General features: G+C 40.8%; 1 protein-coding gene across 3 annotated transcripts in view; it reads right to left on the reverse strand.

The window, feature by feature from the left end:
- Positions 1–17,787, reverse strand: part of Amph (amphiphysin) — a 184,264-nt gene that overhangs the window by 93,659 nt on the left and 72,818 nt on the right. For all 3 annotated transcript variants that reach the window (XM_005371896.2, XM_005371894.2, XM_005371892.2), the window contains exon 2: positions 9,854–9,934. In XM_005371896.2, the coding sequence (XP_005371953.1) occupies positions 9,854–9,934 (81 nt within the window). The remainder of the gene's footprint in view (positions 1–9,853; positions 9,935–17,787) is intronic.

Below are 17,787 nucleotides of genomic sequence, written 5' to 3' on the forward strand. Positions count from 1 at the left end.
CTCCAAGTAGACAACAGAAAAAAAACCATGTTCTATAAATAAAAACCCTGTAATTTGTGCCAGAGCTTGCCTGACTTGAGTGGGCCCTCATCCCAGCACTGAGGATGCTACCCTGACTTCTCCTACTGGCCAAGATGGAACAGGGGTAATTAGAGTCAACTCCAGCATGCGGTGGGATTTACTGCTTCACTTCTCTTGAGAATTTTCTAAAACAATGCAAAATAAGAGAATATGACTACTTACAAATAAACTGTCTGGGATCTTTAGAGTCAGAGTATGAGGTAGCACAAAAGAGATCTTAAGCAGGGATCTCACTCCTAAAAAAACCATGGAATTTCATCTTGCTAGACATTGCTTCTCAACATGTGGGTTATGATCCTCTCTGGCAAAACCTCTATCTCCAGAAAATGATTATAATACAATTCATAATAGTAGCAAAACTACAGTTATGAAGTAGCAATGAAAATAGTGTTATGGTTGGGGCTTGCCACAACATAAGGAACTATATTAAAGGGTCACAGCATTAGAAAGACTGAGAACTACTGCAAGATAAATACAAACAAACCATGCATTTTCGCTAATTGTCTAACTCTTAAAGTACAAAAGCAGACTACTCCAATCACAGTGGTTAAAGGTCATGTCACCAAATCCATGATGTTCACCTAAGAGTATACCACACATGTGTGAAGAAGTGACTTCATGCTTAGTTCATACTAGATTAACTAACTTTCTACGACATTAATAATAATTACAATTCAGTGTATATATGTATATATAGGGGCTTTTAAGTTTAATATAGTGCAGCCATGTGTCAACTCCGTACCATAGGCACTTTTAAACAATCTTCATTATAAAATTTAATTAGTTGATGTTAATAACCAAGGTATTTTCCTGTTGGAAAGACAACATTCGCAGAAGTGAAAAGAACCAGCTCTCTGAAGACACCGTCCCGGGCAAGAAGGACTCTCACCTGGTGAGCTGAGTAGGTAGGGGTTCATAATCAGCAATTCTCCAGAGTGGAAGGAAGGAGAAGGGACAGTGGTACAATTCAGCTACAGTTTGGTCATGGTGTACCACTCTCCACCAGTGCCATACAGGGGAAGGAGGGATGCAACTCGTGTTAGAAGATTTGATATGAAAAGAAAGTTGTATAAATAAATATTTGAATAGAGATTACTAAGTAACAAGTGTCTTGCTCTCCAAGGAGGTACAAATACGGGAGGGAAGAAGGTTCAAATATATCAAGAGGTATTGGCTTGTTTAACAGTTGCAGATTGAATTGCAGCGCTTCCTCATGTTTTCTACAGGAGTTTATGAAATTGATATTAATTCTACTTTAAGGACCTTGGGTCTCCAGCAGACAACATGGGCTTAGAACATTTTTTTAAATCAAACTTTAAATCGCAAATTTACTTTTTCTAATGCTTTTTATAGATTGCTTATCCCATCTTAGTAGTTTGTGGCTATGGAGGAATGGGCCCATTTTGGTTGTTAAATGTTTAAATACAGAGTTGAATGCAGTATCCTCTTACTATATTTTAACTGACTACAGAGTCTAAAATGAGAATCTTTCGTTTCTCAGATTGGTGATTTGTTTTCATTGTTGTTGTTCCTCTTGCCTAAAAATTTATCGATTCTATTGATTGTTCCAAAGATCCAGCTTTTTGTTTCATATATCTTGCACTGCTTTCTTATTTTCAGGATCATCGATTTATGTTCTTAGTCTTGCTTGTTCAGGTTTATTTTGTACTTCTAATTTCTGGAGGTAAGAACGAGATTAATGATTTGAGATTGTTTCTTGCTCCTAGAGTAGGCATTTAATCTTCTAAGTCTCCTTGCAGAGAAAATGCTTTCATCTTTAAGGCTTATAGCGGATCAGATTTCCCGAACAAACCGTCTTCATTCCACTCCAACAGCCTCACTCTGGAGTGCTAATGCTGACTAAAAATTTCCTGTGCAAACCATAGGACCTAGAAAGACCTTCATTCCATTTATTCTTCCTAAAATGCAAGCACATGTGCAACCTACTTTAGCAGGATGTGCCGCTTCTGTTGTCATGGCAACCTGAAGGCCTTGGGCACTCTATTTCAGCACTTGGTGCCATGTGCGTTACAGACAAGTCCTTTCCACTGGCTAGATCCCATGTATGTGCCAGATCAGCCACAGTATAACCAACAAAACCCTTCCATATGGTGCTAAAACTAGATCCCATGTATGTGCCAGATCAGCCACAGTATGACCAACAAAACCCTTCCATATGTCAAGGTGCTAAAACTAGATCACATGTATGTGCCAGATCAGCCACAGTATAACCAACAAAACCCTTCCATATGTCAAGGTGCTAAAACTAGTGACTGCCCATAGTATTAGAAGGCCAACTAAACCTGGATGGAGGTGGGCGGTCCTTGGACTTCCCACAGGTCAGGGAACCCTGATTACTCTTCAAGCTGATGAGGGAGAGGGACTTGATGGGGGAGGGGGAGGGAAATGGGAGGCTGTGGCGGGGAGGAGGCAGAAATCCTTAATAAATAAATAAATTTAAAAAAAATAAAATAAAAAAAAAAGAAGGCCGGAGAACTAACCAGAGAAAGCAGCAGAAAACTCTGTATGAGCGATGTATCGATTGTGCCAATGTACAGGGCCTCCATGTACTGTCCTGGACCAGGATCATTGACATTACTTAGGGGTGTGTCAGAAATGCATTCTTAAGGCTGTCCCCAGACCTATGAAAATCCAGACTCTGGGATTCAGCCCAGGGAACTATGCTGTGCTAAGGACTTTCGGGGGATTCTGAAAGAGCCAAGTTCTGACCGACATTGCTCTGGTAAGCATACAACTCAACAAATGAGGTTCTTAATCCAACTCTAGAAGGTTTCATGACCAGAAAGGAAGATTTGTTGTCTGACTGAGATTCACTAGGCTGTGATTTAGAACTAGATCGTTATGCCATACAGACCAGATGGGCTCATGTTTAAGCATGGGAGAGGCTAGCTCAGGAAAAAAAGTCATTGTTCATATTTAATGAAAAGTGAATGAATGCAGAAACATGTATACATTAAGGCTTATTGTTAGAAAAATGCTCCAAAGACATACGCTAGGTCTAGCTATTTAACCAAACTACCAGCATTTCAGAACAGAAATGTAATTTACCATAATAAAATGGTAAGTTTTAATTCGTATGTCAGGACACAGGGCAATATACTTTCTATTCATGTGCCTTTAAAAAAATGTATTTTCAACACACTGAACCTGATAGAAGAGAAAGTGGGAAGTACTCTACAACACGTGGGCACAGGAGACCACTTCTTACGTATAACCCCAGCAGCACAGACATTAAGGGCCTCATTGAATAAATGGGACCTCCTGAGACTGAGAAGCTTCTGTAAAGCAAAGGACACTGTCACTAAGACAGAAAGGCAACCCACTGACTAGGAGAAGATCTTCACCAACCCCGCAACTGACAAAGGTCTGATCTCCAAAATATATAAAGAACTCAAGAAACTAGACCATAAAAGGCTAATCAACCCAATTATAAAATGGGGCACTGAACTGAACAGAGAACTCTCAACAGAAGAAGTTCAAATGGCCAAAAGACACTTAAGGTCATGCTCAACTTCCTTAGCGATCAGGGAAATGCAAATCAAGACAACTTTAAGATACCATCTCACACCTGTCAGAATGGCTAAAATAAAAAACACCAATGATAGCCTTTGCTGGAGAGGGTGTGGAGAAAGGGGTACACTCATCTATTGCTGGTGGGAATGCAAACTTGTGCAACCACTTTGGAAAGCAGTGTGGTGGTTTCTCAGGAAATTCGGGATCAACCTACCCCTGGACCCAGCAATACCACTCTTGGGAATATACCCAATAGAGGCCTTATCATACAACAAAAGTATATGCTCTACTATGTTCATAGCAACATTGTTTGTAATAGCCAGAACCTGGAAACAACCTAGATGCCCTTAAATGGAAGAATGGATGAAGAAAGTATGAAATATATACATATTAGAGTACTACTCAGCAGTAAAAAACAAGGACTTCTTAAATTTTGCATGCAAATGGATGGAAATAGAAAACACTATCCTGAGTGAGGTAAGCCAGACCAAAAAAGAGGAACATGGGATGTACTCACTCATATTTGGTTTCTAGCCATAAATAAAGGACATCGAGCCTATAATTCGTGATCCTAGAGAAGCTAAATAAGAAGGAGAACCCAAAGAAAAACATACAGGCATCCTTCTGAATATTAACCTTCATCAGGCGAGACAGAGACAGAGACCCACATTGGAGCACTGGACAGAAATCTCAAGGTCCAAATCAGGAGCAGAAGGAGAGAGAGCATGAGCAAGGAACTCAGGACCGCTAGAGGTGCACCCACACACGGAGACAATGGGGATGTTCTATTGGGAACTCACCAAGGCCAGCTGGCCTGAGTCTGAAAAAGCATGGGATAAAACTGGACTCGCTGAACATACCGGACAATGAGGACTACTGAGAACTCAAGAACAATGGCAGTGGGTTTTTGATCCTACTGCACATACTGGCTTTGTGGGAGCCTAGGCAGTTTGGATGCTCACCTTACTAGACCTGGATGGAGGTGGGTGGTCTTTGGACTTCCCACAGGGCAGGGAACCCTGATTGCTCTTTGGGCTGATGAGGGAGGGGGACTTGATAGGGGGAGGGGGAGGGAAATGGGAGGCGGTGGCGGGGAAGAGACAGAAATCTTTAATAAATAAATAAATTTTAAAAAATGTATTTTCTAATTATTTTGGGGGGAGGGGGAGGGGATTGACACAGGGTTTCTCTGTGAAACAGCTCTGGCTGTTCCTAAACTGTAGACAAGGATGGCCTCAAACTCATAGAGATCTGGCTGCCTCTGCCTCCCAAGTGCTGCAATTAAAGATTTGCATCCCCACTGCCTGACTATATATGATGGCATTTTTTCTTTGAATATGTCATAAGTGTATCTTCATAGATACACATAATAAACATCTTTTTCATCTCAGAACTGGAAATAAGCTCTAAGGAATATAGTCAAGAATCAGCAAATGTGTTCAACTTCAGAGCCCCGTGGAGGTTAAAAAGGTAAAACATGATCTGTGGCTCAGGGAAGCCAGCAGTTACCAGGGGAGCCTAGTAGCTAGAGTCTGCAATTGCAGCTGAAATGATGTCAAGGTCCCAGGATTTTTTATTCTTCTTATTGTACAGGTTGAGCATCTTTACTCAGAACATCTAAAATCTGAAAGACTATGAAATGGAAACTTTTTTAAAGTTCTAAATTCAAAAATATTTAAAAGATTTTGGATTTTCAGATAAATGATGTTCAACAAGTTAAATCTATACAAATATTTTCGAATTTATGAGTCCCCAAGATCTGAAACACACCTGGTCCTAAGCATTGCACCAAAAGCAGACACCCTGGGGCGTGGCTGCGAAGGAAGCAGGAACCACCTGCGCCACCGTGGCCCTTCACAGAGAAAATGGAGACACATGAAACCCGATTCCCTCTTCCAGCATTTGGAACCCTGCTGTGGAATCGGACCTGGATGATGGTGCTCACACCTGCTATCACCTAGATGATGTGATCTGACAGCTGCCAACGTGGGTCCCACCAACCCACTGGCTCTTTTGTTATTCTAGCAGATTTGCCAGAGGTAAGCTTATTAGCAGGAAGGGTGAATTTATTAGGCAGGAAAAAAGAAATGTCAAGGTCCCTCCTCCACTTAGTAAAGAGTCTATCAGCAGGCAGCCAGGTGCACTGAAAATAATTGGTGCCCAAACCAATTAATTTTACTTGTTAGAAACTCTAAAAAATAAAGTGAAAAGTCAGGAAAGGGAAAACGACCTCTGGAGAGGGAGGATTAACATCAGATTGCGTTGCTTCCTGCTGGATTAGTTCGCATCATGGAAAGTTCCAAACTTCATAGGAAAGTTCACTGATTCTGTTTGCTGTTCTACCCTCCTTTCTCCTTCCTCTTAATCCTAATTAAGCAGTTTGAAATCTTGGCCACAAAAATTACAAGTGGAGTCCAACAGATCAGTAGGACTACACCTTTCATACAATACAGTCCATCTCAAACAAACCATATTTTAGAAAAAGAGACAAGATTTAAAAAAAAATGTGGGTCTGAAATAAATTAAGTCTAAGCTCCAAACCCAGGACAGAACTCATGTAACCTTTATTTCAACACAGACCAATAGAGACACACCAGCAACTATGTTTATTCCAACACAGACTCGTAGAGACATACCAGCAATTGTGAGGATGTCTATGTTACAAAAGAGAATTTTAAAACATTTATTGTCACATGACCACAGTGTATAAATAAAAATTCAATTCATAATCTACTGTCAATCCACAACTGGTGATTGAAAACTACATATTTGTTGGAAGAACATGAACTCTAGGCTGTCTAGGTTAGACAATGCCTCTGGGAGTCTGTCTTTGGGTACTAAGTCACCAGGATACAACATTAAGAATACTAGGCTTTGTAGAGACGACTGCAGTCTTGGTAGGTCATTCGCTCCTGAACACCAAACAACCCTTTTCCAGCACACACAACAGATGTGAATTAGAAATTCTGTTAGTTGTATTTTCCTTCTGTTTGTATGTTTAAGACTAGATTTCCCTGTACAGCTTTGGTGCCTGTCCTGACATTATCTCTTGTAGATCAGGCTGGCCTCGAACTCACTGAGATCTGCCTGCCTCTGTGTCCCCTGTGTAGGAATGAAAAACGTGCCCCACCATGGCCTGGCCAGATTTTCTTTCTTTCTTTTTTTTTTTTTTTTTTTTTTTTTTTTTGATTTTTCGAGACAGGGTTTCTCCGTAGCTTTTGGTTCCTGTCCTGGAACTAGCTCTTGTAGACCAGGCTTTAATCACCCTGATCAAATACTTGAGAGGGAAAAGAAATTAAGTAAGGATTTAGGCTAATTGTTCCAACTGTTTCAGAACATGGTAGCTGGTTCTAATGTTTCTAGATTATGGTGAAGCAGAATGGCAATGCAGAAGCAGGCAGAGAAACAAAGTTGCTCACTTCATGGAAAGCAGAAAATGAAGAAGAATGCCTAAACATTAAATAAAGGCTTACTTCTCCCTTTATTCCCCTAGGCCTCCTATTTGCTGATCTCACTCCATTCAGAGGGCTTCCTTCCTCTTAAGAAAAAGCCTCATAAACAGAGGTTTGTTCTACTAACCAGGGTGTTTGCCAATCCAATCAAGTAGACAGTAAGAATGACCATTGCAATTACCAACATATTTTAAAAGTAAAAAAAGATCATGTTCTCTGTAAAATCTTGTTCAAGTAAAAATTCCTTGGGCCTAACTATGGTTCTCAAAGTGGAGGGTTTTTTTTTTTTTCCATTGAAAATAACTATCGGGCTGAAGAGATGGCTCAGCAGTTGAGAGCACTGGCTGCTCTTCCAAAGGACCTGGGTTCAATTCCAGCACCCACATGTCAGCTCACAACTGTATGTAACTCCAAGATCTGACACCCTCAGACAGACAAACATGCAGGCAAAACACCGATGCACATAAAATAAAAATAAATTAAAAAAAATAATCCCTCTCCTTACTCCCCTCTCTTCTCCTTCCTTCTCTGCCTCTAATACACAGAGAAGAACAAGGCATCATCTGTCTCCACTCCATGAAAAAGACTGTAAACCAACTCTTTCTGAATCCAATAGGAAACATCAAGAAAAACACGTAGAAATGTGACGCTTTAACATAAAAGTATTTTCAAAATGAAACCAATGTGATTCTCAAAGACTCAAGTAACTGTGTGTCCCTTGTCCAGTCTACATCATTATTATAAAGTAAAATTGTTCTTTACATTTTACCAACTTTCTGAGTTTTACCCAGATCTTCAGTCAGTTATTATTCTCAAGTGAGCCAATGTACAAGCTTTCAAGGGTGATTATCAGCCCATTGCCCATCACATTTGAGAAGTCTACGCAGTAACAAGAATTGAGGGGGAACAGGGCGGTGGTGATACACGACTTCAATCCAGCACTCAGGAGACAGAGGCAGGCAGATCTCTGAGTTCAAGGCTAGCCTGGCTTACAGTGTGAGTTCCAGGACAGCCAGGGCTACACAGAGAAACCCTGCCTTGAAAAACATGGAGGTGGAACAGCAAAGTGAAGCTACCCCAGATTTTTCTCCAAGAGGCAGAAACCATTTATCTAATTAATTGATGATATAACAAACTATACTTTTCTCTAGTATCTTAGACAAGAAAAAAATTCTGACTTGGTTTACAATTTTTTTAAAAGTCCATGAAATGGACAATTATAATTATAGTTGGAAAATGCACAATGCCACCTAGAAATAAATACATTATAGACCAGGACAGTTTTTCAGCTAAAATTCTAGGAAACTTAAAAATGCCAGAAAAGTGATAGGCTGAAAATCCAATGCAAAAAGCTAATTGGAACCACAGTGATTCACTAGACAAGTAGATTGAGTTTTGAAGACTAGATCATAAATCCTCAAGAAGGGAAAACAGCTCTAAGACTGAGTCACTTCCTCAATTTAAATCTAGTTTCCAAAAGCAGACATTGAGAATTGTCTAGAAAAGGAAGAGGACAGTGATCTACAAGTTTCCTTGTGGAGTACTATTCAAGTTTAGGAAATGTGGGAGAACAGTGCAGAGGAAAAACAGATGTTGACACATAGAATCTACTGTCCTAGGGGACAATAGGTACAATTTATGCCATGGGCCCATATCTACCATATCTACATGTACATACACATGGGGGTTGCATATATGTATATGTGGAGGCAGAAGGACAACCTAAGGTACCATCCTCAGAAATACCATCAAGTACTCTCTCTGAGACAGGTCTCTCTTTGGCCTGAATCTCACCTATTAGGGTAGACTTGGCAGATAAAAAAAAACCATGTCTCTGTCTCCCTCACCCTGGGATTATATGTGTGCACCATCATGTCCTGCATTTTTTTTTTTTGTTTTTTTGAGACAGGGTTTCTCTGTGGCTTTGGAGCCTGTCCTGGAACTAGCTCTGTAGACCAGGCTGGTCTTGAACTCACAGAGATCCGCCTGCCTCTGCCTCCCGAGTGCTGGGATTAAAGGCGTGTGCCACCACCGCCCGGCTCAATGTCCTGCATTTTTATATGTGTGATAAAAGTTAGACTCACCTCCTCTTGCTTGTTAGGTAAGCACTTTGCTGATGGAGTCATTTCCCCAACCCCAAAATGCATAGTCTTAAGAACACACTAACTGAAATCGTTTGATAGACTGTGTAATGCCTTTCTAGGATTCTGAGGAAAATGGAGTGCCCAAAACACGATCTTTCCATTATCTTAGCCATCTTATTGAAAAGGTTGAGAGTAGCGAAATATAATATCCCAAAACTATACTCCAAACTTGCTGTCGATAACTGCTGCCTCCCCTCTTGTCTTCCACAGGATACAGAACTCTCAAGTACTACCTTCACGGTGTGTTAGTCCACTTTCTATTGCCAGCAACACAGGATCACAGACTAAGTACAGTATAAAGACCTGAGATTTACTTTAGCTTGTACTTCTTGGGTACATGGGGTAATGACAGGCTTACTGGCAGAGACCTGAGGCAGCTCAGAGTCACATGACAAGAGTCAGAAAGCATGTATCTCTGGTCTCTATCCATCTTCTTATAAATCCACCGGAATGACTTTTCCTAATCCTAACCACTTCTGAAAGGCCTTGCCTCTAAACACCATAGTAGATTAAATTGAGACCTTAAGACTTCACAGTGGGGATTAACTTCCAACACAGGAGCTTTGGGAGTGATCCAAAGCACACCAAACACGAAAACACAAGCGATTCTTCCTCCTGCAGAAACTTAGGAGCTGGACTCACCTCTTGCCGTTTGAAGTTCTGAACATATTCTTCGAACTGTTCGTCTTTCGTTTCATCCGCTTTTCCCAGCTTCTGGAGGACCTAGTTTGGGACCCAAACAAAATAATTTGATTTAACAGTGTTTCTAAAGCAGCTTGTTTAGTAAAGACTACTGCTGTTCTCTAAGGGGTCTGAGCAGAAGCTACCCTCAACGCTCTAGTTGTTCTTCTGTGGAGGTGTTGTACTTGGTGGCTTTGGAGTTGAATAGACTTGAACTATGTGATTTTGAGCAAGCACCAAGGTGGCATTGCAATTGTTTGCTTACATATGAATTCCTCTAGGAGTCTATGCATAACTTTAAGACTGAAGCTAAGCTCGATGTGTCCTTTTGTCCCCAGAAGCTAGCAAAATGCATGATGTACAATGGGTGCCCAGCCATGTGTTAATGAAGCAAAGCTATATGACTGAAGTGTGCCTTCTAGTGATGGCATTCAATTTTCTGCCCCTGTTCTGATATAGTCTTAGTTCAATGAACAGTCAAAGTGGCCATGGGTATACAATTATTTTATAACCCCACGCTAATCATTGGATACACAGAAACATAAAACAAATAAATCAGGTTGCAGCATTTATCCCAGGATCATCTGACAGTCTAGTAGAATATAAGGTATGTTCACAAAATCAAAGCAGAGTTAATGTACTATAAGCAATACAAGGATGTTATAGAGTGTTGTAACAATATCTGTAGAGCCAAAGGCTTCAGAAAATACTCTGTGAAAATTGTTTTTAATCTGTTGTGAGGAATTCCAACTGACAGGAATGTGGCAGAATTCATTCCAGGCAATGAAGGGGGTCTAAGAAAATTCACAGGAAGAATGATTGTGTCTAGAACACAAGGACAGCATGCCAAGGGTAAGATTTCTTGAAGACACAGGAAGTCGCATGAGGATGAAGGAGAGAGAGCATGAGTGCTACAGTAGCCTTCACTATTTGTCATCATTGTTCTTATATCTCATTTTTAAACACTGACTTCTTCAAGAATATGGAAACTCTATAAGCACTGTCTTCTAGAAATTTACCTCGTGACATCCTATGGTATCATCAAACTTCACTAAAACCTCTATACAAAGATCCACATTCATCAAAACACGTGGGATTGATGACTGGAGGGAGCTTAGCTTGAATTCAGAGTCTTATATTTTTGTTATTATTATTGATTCAGAGATAAAGAAAAGCAATGGAAGTCACACTTGCAACAGAAGCAAACTTGAACAACCTAGGGAGTCTCGGGTTCTCATCTTCTGTGTTTTCTAAACCTCAAGGTTTTAAGATGATTTTTGACTTTACAGTTGTTTTAACTTTTGTCTCGTCATTTAAAAAAAATGTTTTAGAGAGAAATCTACCAAATTACCTATGGCTACTCAAATATAGACACACACATAGACATGTGTACAGGCACACACAAGCCTAAAGGTGATGAGGGGAGACAGCTGGCATGTACCACCCAGTGTTCCCCTAGCTCTCAAAGTCCACAAACCCAACCCTCTTCAGATACTCTGTATCACAGGACTGGCTAGGTTGGGTCAACCCCTCATCTGTTGACAGCAGCATGCAGGCAAGGGATGCTACCGGTCTCTTCTGAGCATGAGGAGCTGCCAAATGATCAGCTCTACAACCTGCTAGAACAGTGAACAGGCACTCACTTAAATATGTATTGCACACCCTCTATGAACCTGAAATTGTGGAGGTAATTGACCGTTACTCTCATCCTCAAGACAATTTTGTGTGGCACCTATTTTACCCATTTGACATCTGAAAGACTAGGACCACATAGATAAGTAAGTTACCTCTTGGAAACTTTCAGGAAACTCACCTTTCTACAGGGCAATGTCTCTGTCATCATCAGTATGGTCTTTTCCTTCTCAAGGAAAGCAGGTAAGACCTACATATCAAATCTAATATTCCTACTTTTGTGGATAAAATATATTAAGGCCACTGGGCTTTAAGAAGCATGTGGAAGCATGTGTCTTGCTCATACTCTCCCTCCTTCTACTCTTCAACTGGACCTTGGGAGCTCCAAAGTGGGTCTCTGTCTCTGTTTCCATCTGTTGTTGGACGAAGGTTCTATAATATTTAAGAAAAATCAGTCTGACTGCCGGGCAAAGCCAGTTCAGTCACCCTCTCTATTGCTTAGGGTCTTAGAAGTCAAGACCATGAGCGGTTCACCCACTGAGACAATGTGCCTGAGCTAATGGGAGCTCACCAACTCCAACTGGACTGGGAATAAACGAGCATGGGATCAAACCAGTCCCTCTGAATGTGTTTGACAGTTGGGGCAGACTCACTCACTGAGACAATGTGCCTGAGCTAATGGGAGCTCACCAACTCCAACTGGACTGGGAATAAACGAGCATGGGATTAAACCAGTCCCTCTGAATGTGTTTGACAGTTGGGGCAGACTGAGTGGCCAATGACAATGGCACTGGGATTTGTCTCTACTGCATGTACTGGCTTTTGGGGATCCTATTCTCTTTGGATGCATACCTTGCTCAACCTGGATGTAGTGAGGAGGGCCTTGGACTTTCTTCCCCAGGGCAGGGTGCCTTGCCCTCTCTTAAGATTGGAGGGGGGAGAGGGTGTGTGGAGGGAGTGGGAGGAGGGGAGGAAGTGATAATTTCGATTGATAATTTTAAAGTAATAAAATAAAAAAATAAAGTATTTTGTTGATAAGTTTTGTTCTCCAGAGGGAAGCGGGGAGAAGCATGAGTCTTACCAGCTACATGACTGCAATAGTGGGAAGATCATGGACAGACTCCTGCTTGAAGCTCTTCACTGATATTTCAAATCGTGGTTCCTCATAGCTCGTGTTTTAAGAATAATGTGATATAAATGAGACGAGGCTAGAAAACAACCATGAAACAGCTCCTCCATGTAAAAAGCATTTTCAGCTTAACAGCGTCATTGCAAATGACAGCACACACAGAACTCTCCGTTGCAGTGGTCCCGGATCTTGGTTCTGGCCACATGAGGTAGCATTATCCACAGAAGAGAGCGAAAAAGGGAGGAGGGACAGGGAAACTAACCTTTTCCAGGAACATTTTCACTCTAGTGGCCACACTGGGACCCTGTGCGCTCTATTTCAACTGACCCTGAAAACAGCCTACGCATCCTTGAGCTGAGACTTACAGAAAAGAACACCTGTGCAAAATCACTTCCTTTGTAAGTACCATATCCCATTCCCTAAGATGCCTTTACCATAAAGATAGTACCACCCCAAGACACTGACACTGTAAAATGGAGACTTAGAATACCAATTCTGGAATATCAGTGCCAAACTTGTTTAGATTTCAGACTTAACGTGCTCCAAAGAAGTGGTCTCCATGACAGGTCTTGAATAGTCTGCCTTCCTTTCAAAGTCCCTCAGTAGAACCCCACTATGGGTTCCCCAATTCATCATGAACCAAGTCTGAGTTTCTTGTGATTGGTGACAAAGTTGCAATGCCCCTGACATTATGTACAGAAGAAGAAATGTTTGTTCTACAAGCTGCCATGTTGGTAGTGCCTCAGAAATTCTGACTTTTAACAACATTGAGACCTGATCAATCTACATGTAACCTTAGAACAGTTAATTTATTATTTAGGCATGAACGAAACACATTGGCCATCGATATTTTTTCCATTTACTGAAAATGATTTTTTTTCTCAAATATCTAGAGGAAGGTTTCTTCTGGGTCTACTCCTCCAATCCAGATCTAAACCCTTTCTGTCTGTCATTAAAAAACAGTCTTCTAATTAATAAAATAAAATAACTAATACATCAGAATAGGACAGTACAAACATACAGAAGTGCAAGAGCCCCAGAAAAGGCACAAGAAACAGATACAGGTGCAGAGACCCCACTCATTTGCACACTCAGGAATCTCATGAAAACACAAAGCTGGAAGCCCTAATATTTAAACAAATTTCATGTAAATATATATATATTTAAAAGCCCTGGTACAACATTGTGAGACAAGGAGCCTTCAAAGATGTTGTTAAGTTCATCTTCTGTTGGCCATCTACTGCTGGGTACACTGTCCACCCTTACAAGTAGGTGTTTTTATCCTCCATGAGACTCCATTGGAGGAGAAAAACGTTTCATCTGCAGGTAGTTATCAACTGAAGATAATGTCTGGGTTAGGGATAGAACATGTGCCATTTATAATTTAAGATCTAGCTGTAATTTTATATCTCCAAAGTTTCTTTAATCAACACTTCATTCCCACATTGACACTTTCTGCCTCCTTAAACCTATAAAATTCTCTCTTCTATCTTATAATCATGAAGCTTCCTAAATCCTCCATGAAGCTTCCCCAGTTCAAGTGGGATTACCACCATTAACTTCTTCCCATTTACTATAGGAACGAAAGTGCACTTATGGGCTTTTGGTTATTTCCATAATAACTAGTCATTGCTTGAGTTTTACTGTGTTTCAGGTTCCTTTCCAAAGATTTAAATAGGTTAATTCATTTCTTCATAATGACTTTATAGCATGTGTTGCCACATTTATAGGTGAGGAGAACTAATCAATAAGAAAACACGAAGTCAGTCATTGCAGGAGTATGTTCTTATTTACGAGAGAACTCTCATCCTATTGACCCTTGCTCTGCACGTGTCTGTCCATTGAATTTTACTCTCATAGTGTGCCTGGCTTATCTTCCAAAGATCAGGCCTTCTTAATAGCCCACCTTCTCTACAACCAACTCAGTGATAGCGAGTCACTAAGACAATAAAAAAAATACAGGGATTAATAAACAATTTTCATTATACTGTTTGAGTTACAGTTAGTCCTATGTCTGTTCGGATTGTTTTTTGTCAACTTCACACAAACCCAGACATATTTGGGAAGAGAGAATTTTAATTGAGAAAACGTACCCATAACATTGGTCTGTAGTAAGTCTGTTATAGGGATTTTCTTAATGAGTGATTTATGTAGAAGGGCCCACCCAGCACATTGTGGTTGATACTTCCTTGAGCTGCTGGTCCCTGTTATATAAGAACATTTGGATTTAGACTTTAATTTCATCCAGATTGACACTTTACTATTTGAGAACATAGAGTTTTAATTGTTAAATTTGCTTTTTTTTTTCCATTTGGCAAGTTGTAGATGCAAAGTTCAGCATGTACTTTCTTTCAGTGAGATTCTGCATCATCCCCCCAGGTCTGCACTCATTCTCCCATGTTCCCTGAACCCAGAAGTTCCAATTTTAAAAGACTAAATAAAAAGTTAAATGGAGAGAGAGAGCAAGAACAGGACAAGTTAGAGTGTTTTGTGGTGAGCTCGCTTTCCATGAGCTCTCTGGCAGTGATCTCCAGGGACTGAGTTGCAAGCGCTAGCCCAATGGCAGGGTTCCTGTATTCTTTCCTAGAAAAATTATTTCTGACTAAAGTGGCCAAGCACATTACCCAAGGATTTGGAGCTCTGGTTAGATTACTTTCTCCATGGTGTGAAAGCAAAATTCTAATCAAGTTTTATGTTCCCAAAGTGGAATGCAAATTCACTACTGACTGCAGCTGTGGTTGGGGAATAGCAGCTCTGTTTAATATTTTAAATTAGAAATAGGGCAGTAAGTTGGCAGCATTCAGAGGAGAAAAAAAACTTGACATTTGAAGCCAGAGAGAAAAAAAAAATCCTTATACCACGGAAATGGCTTCTGTTAATTAAGGGAAAAGATCAAAGCAAGGTTCAGCTATGCTGATGTCTGACCCCCAAGCAGCAACACCAGTCTTGTGAGTCACAAGTAGAGAAGCTGATAAGGGCAAATGATGCGGATTGCAAAGCAGTTCAAAAGGAAGGCCATGTGGGGATGTCAAGTACATGTGTTTGTGCCTGGCTTAATGTGATGACCAGAACTATGTGTTCTTACAAAGAACCTGGAAGAATTGACCCCTGGAGCATCTTAGAGAAATGGGCACAGTGGATGAGGGTGAAGACTAGACATGGTGACTCACGCTTCCTTTTCATCAGACTCTGCATGGCAATGGGAGACCTGCACAATTAAATTAGTCTTCTGTGAGTAATGAGGTACCTTCTCTTTGCACTTTATATCTTAGCCAAAAAAAAAAAAAAAGCACAGTATTATGTGAACATTATCTACTAATGAGAAGACCAAAGACTGTTCAGTACAGGCCATGGAGTACTGGTCTTCCTGCATTGCCCTACAGGAAGACGATTCACGAATTACTATGCTCTCTCGTATAAAACATGGAAGTGTTCACTCAAATACTACAGTGTCAATAAGGTAAGCACACCCTCACTGCCTCTCCCACCTCTTTCTACTAGGCACATACTGTGATGGTTTTCCAAGTTGAGGATGCTGTTCCTTTTACCGCTGTCTAGATGTGTTTTAGGATCTAGACAGGAGCCTTAGAACAATGATTCCTTCAACTTCTTTCAATTATTTTAATCAATGCTTGTGATCTTTACCCAGAGAAGATTTTTTTTTTAAAAAAAAAGATCATTAAAACACATCTTTAGTAGGTTCATGTGCCCTTGAATGTTCCCATATGTCCTAAAATATTTTTGTACAGTTACAGCATCCCTTCTTTTCTCTGGTGGAGTTCAATGCTGTGTTAGCCATGACATCATCAAAACTCCTCCACCTGGTATGACCCTTCCTGAGAATTCTAGGAGACACTGTTGGGGACAGTTAAGACAAGGAATGTTCTCAGCCTCCTGTCTCACTTTAGCAGCTCTCAGATTTGGATGTCTGAGGGAAAAAAAAATGCAATAGAACTTACAAGTCTAATGTGAGTAGGCTAATACTCACAGGGCAAAGGAAAAGAAAATTGAAGACATAAAAGAGAGAAACTCGGAGGCCTAAAAGGGAAACCGAGGAAAATGACTGGGAGTCATAGACATCAGATACAGCCAGAGGAAGCACCGGCCAGTGTGGCTTAACCGTGACTTTCTAAGCAGGTATCAAGTTCAGAATTCTGCTCTCTTTTATCTTGAGTCCTTTACAGTTGGAACACTTAATCCCCTGACATAACAGAGGAAAGGAAAATACGTTAGTGGAAAAGGATAGCTTGATATCGATCTTGAAAATTTTAAGCCTATCCTCTCCCTGTGTCTCAGCTCCTTTTCTGTCGCTGTAATAAAACACCATGACCAAAATTGACTCAGAAGGAAGAACTTGTTTTAGCTTCCAGGGCCAGGCAGGAGCAGGGGCTGGAGCAGGAAGCTGAGAGGTCACACCCTCAACCACAAGCTTGAAGCACAGAAAAGAAACTAGAAGTGGAATGAGTCTCTGTGCTTCGAGAGTGACACCAGAGCCTTTCACCCCTTAAACCCCCCAAAATAACCATGGACAGCACCAGGAATTCAGACACCTAAGCCCATGGAGGCATATCCCATGCCAACTACTGCAGCTTGGTTGAATTTTTTTTCTTTAGAACCATTTTTCTCTGAAACTATTGATACGTCCAAGTATCATGGCAGTGTGGAATGTATACCAGTCTACAGAGAAAGTTTGCTAATCACCTCGTGAGGCTGAGAGATGGACCGTGATAGCAGGCCTCTTGAAAGTCACAGCACTGCCATGTGCCAAGTCTATACAGCATAGCACAGCGGTCCTAAATTAGTCTTCATGCTATGGAGTTCAGGGAAGAAGTTCTCCCACGGACCATTAGCTGATTCCCAGAGATGGTTCATGTCCGCTGAACTTGTAGCAATGTTCTCTGTGGCAAAGCTGCTGGTAGTGAGAACATATCCAGCCCTGAAACCCAGGATTTGTAGAGTCAGGATTGCCCTTTTGGTCTGAGGATTTGGTAGAGGTAAGAGCACTAGTGGCTGGCTGCTCTGCTTCTCTGATCTTTCAGCATTTACTGCTATATCGAACTTGGGTTTATTATTATTATTATTATTATTATTATTATTATTATTATTATTATTATTATTATTAAGAGCAAGTAGA

This window comes from Microtus ochrogaster, unplaced genomic scaffold, assembly GCF_000317375.1.
Source record: "Microtus ochrogaster isolate Prairie Vole_2 unplaced genomic scaffold, MicOch1.0 UNK135, whole genome shotgun sequence".
NCBI classification, from domain to species: domain Eukaryota; kingdom Metazoa; phylum Chordata; class Mammalia; order Rodentia; family Cricetidae; genus Microtus; species Microtus ochrogaster.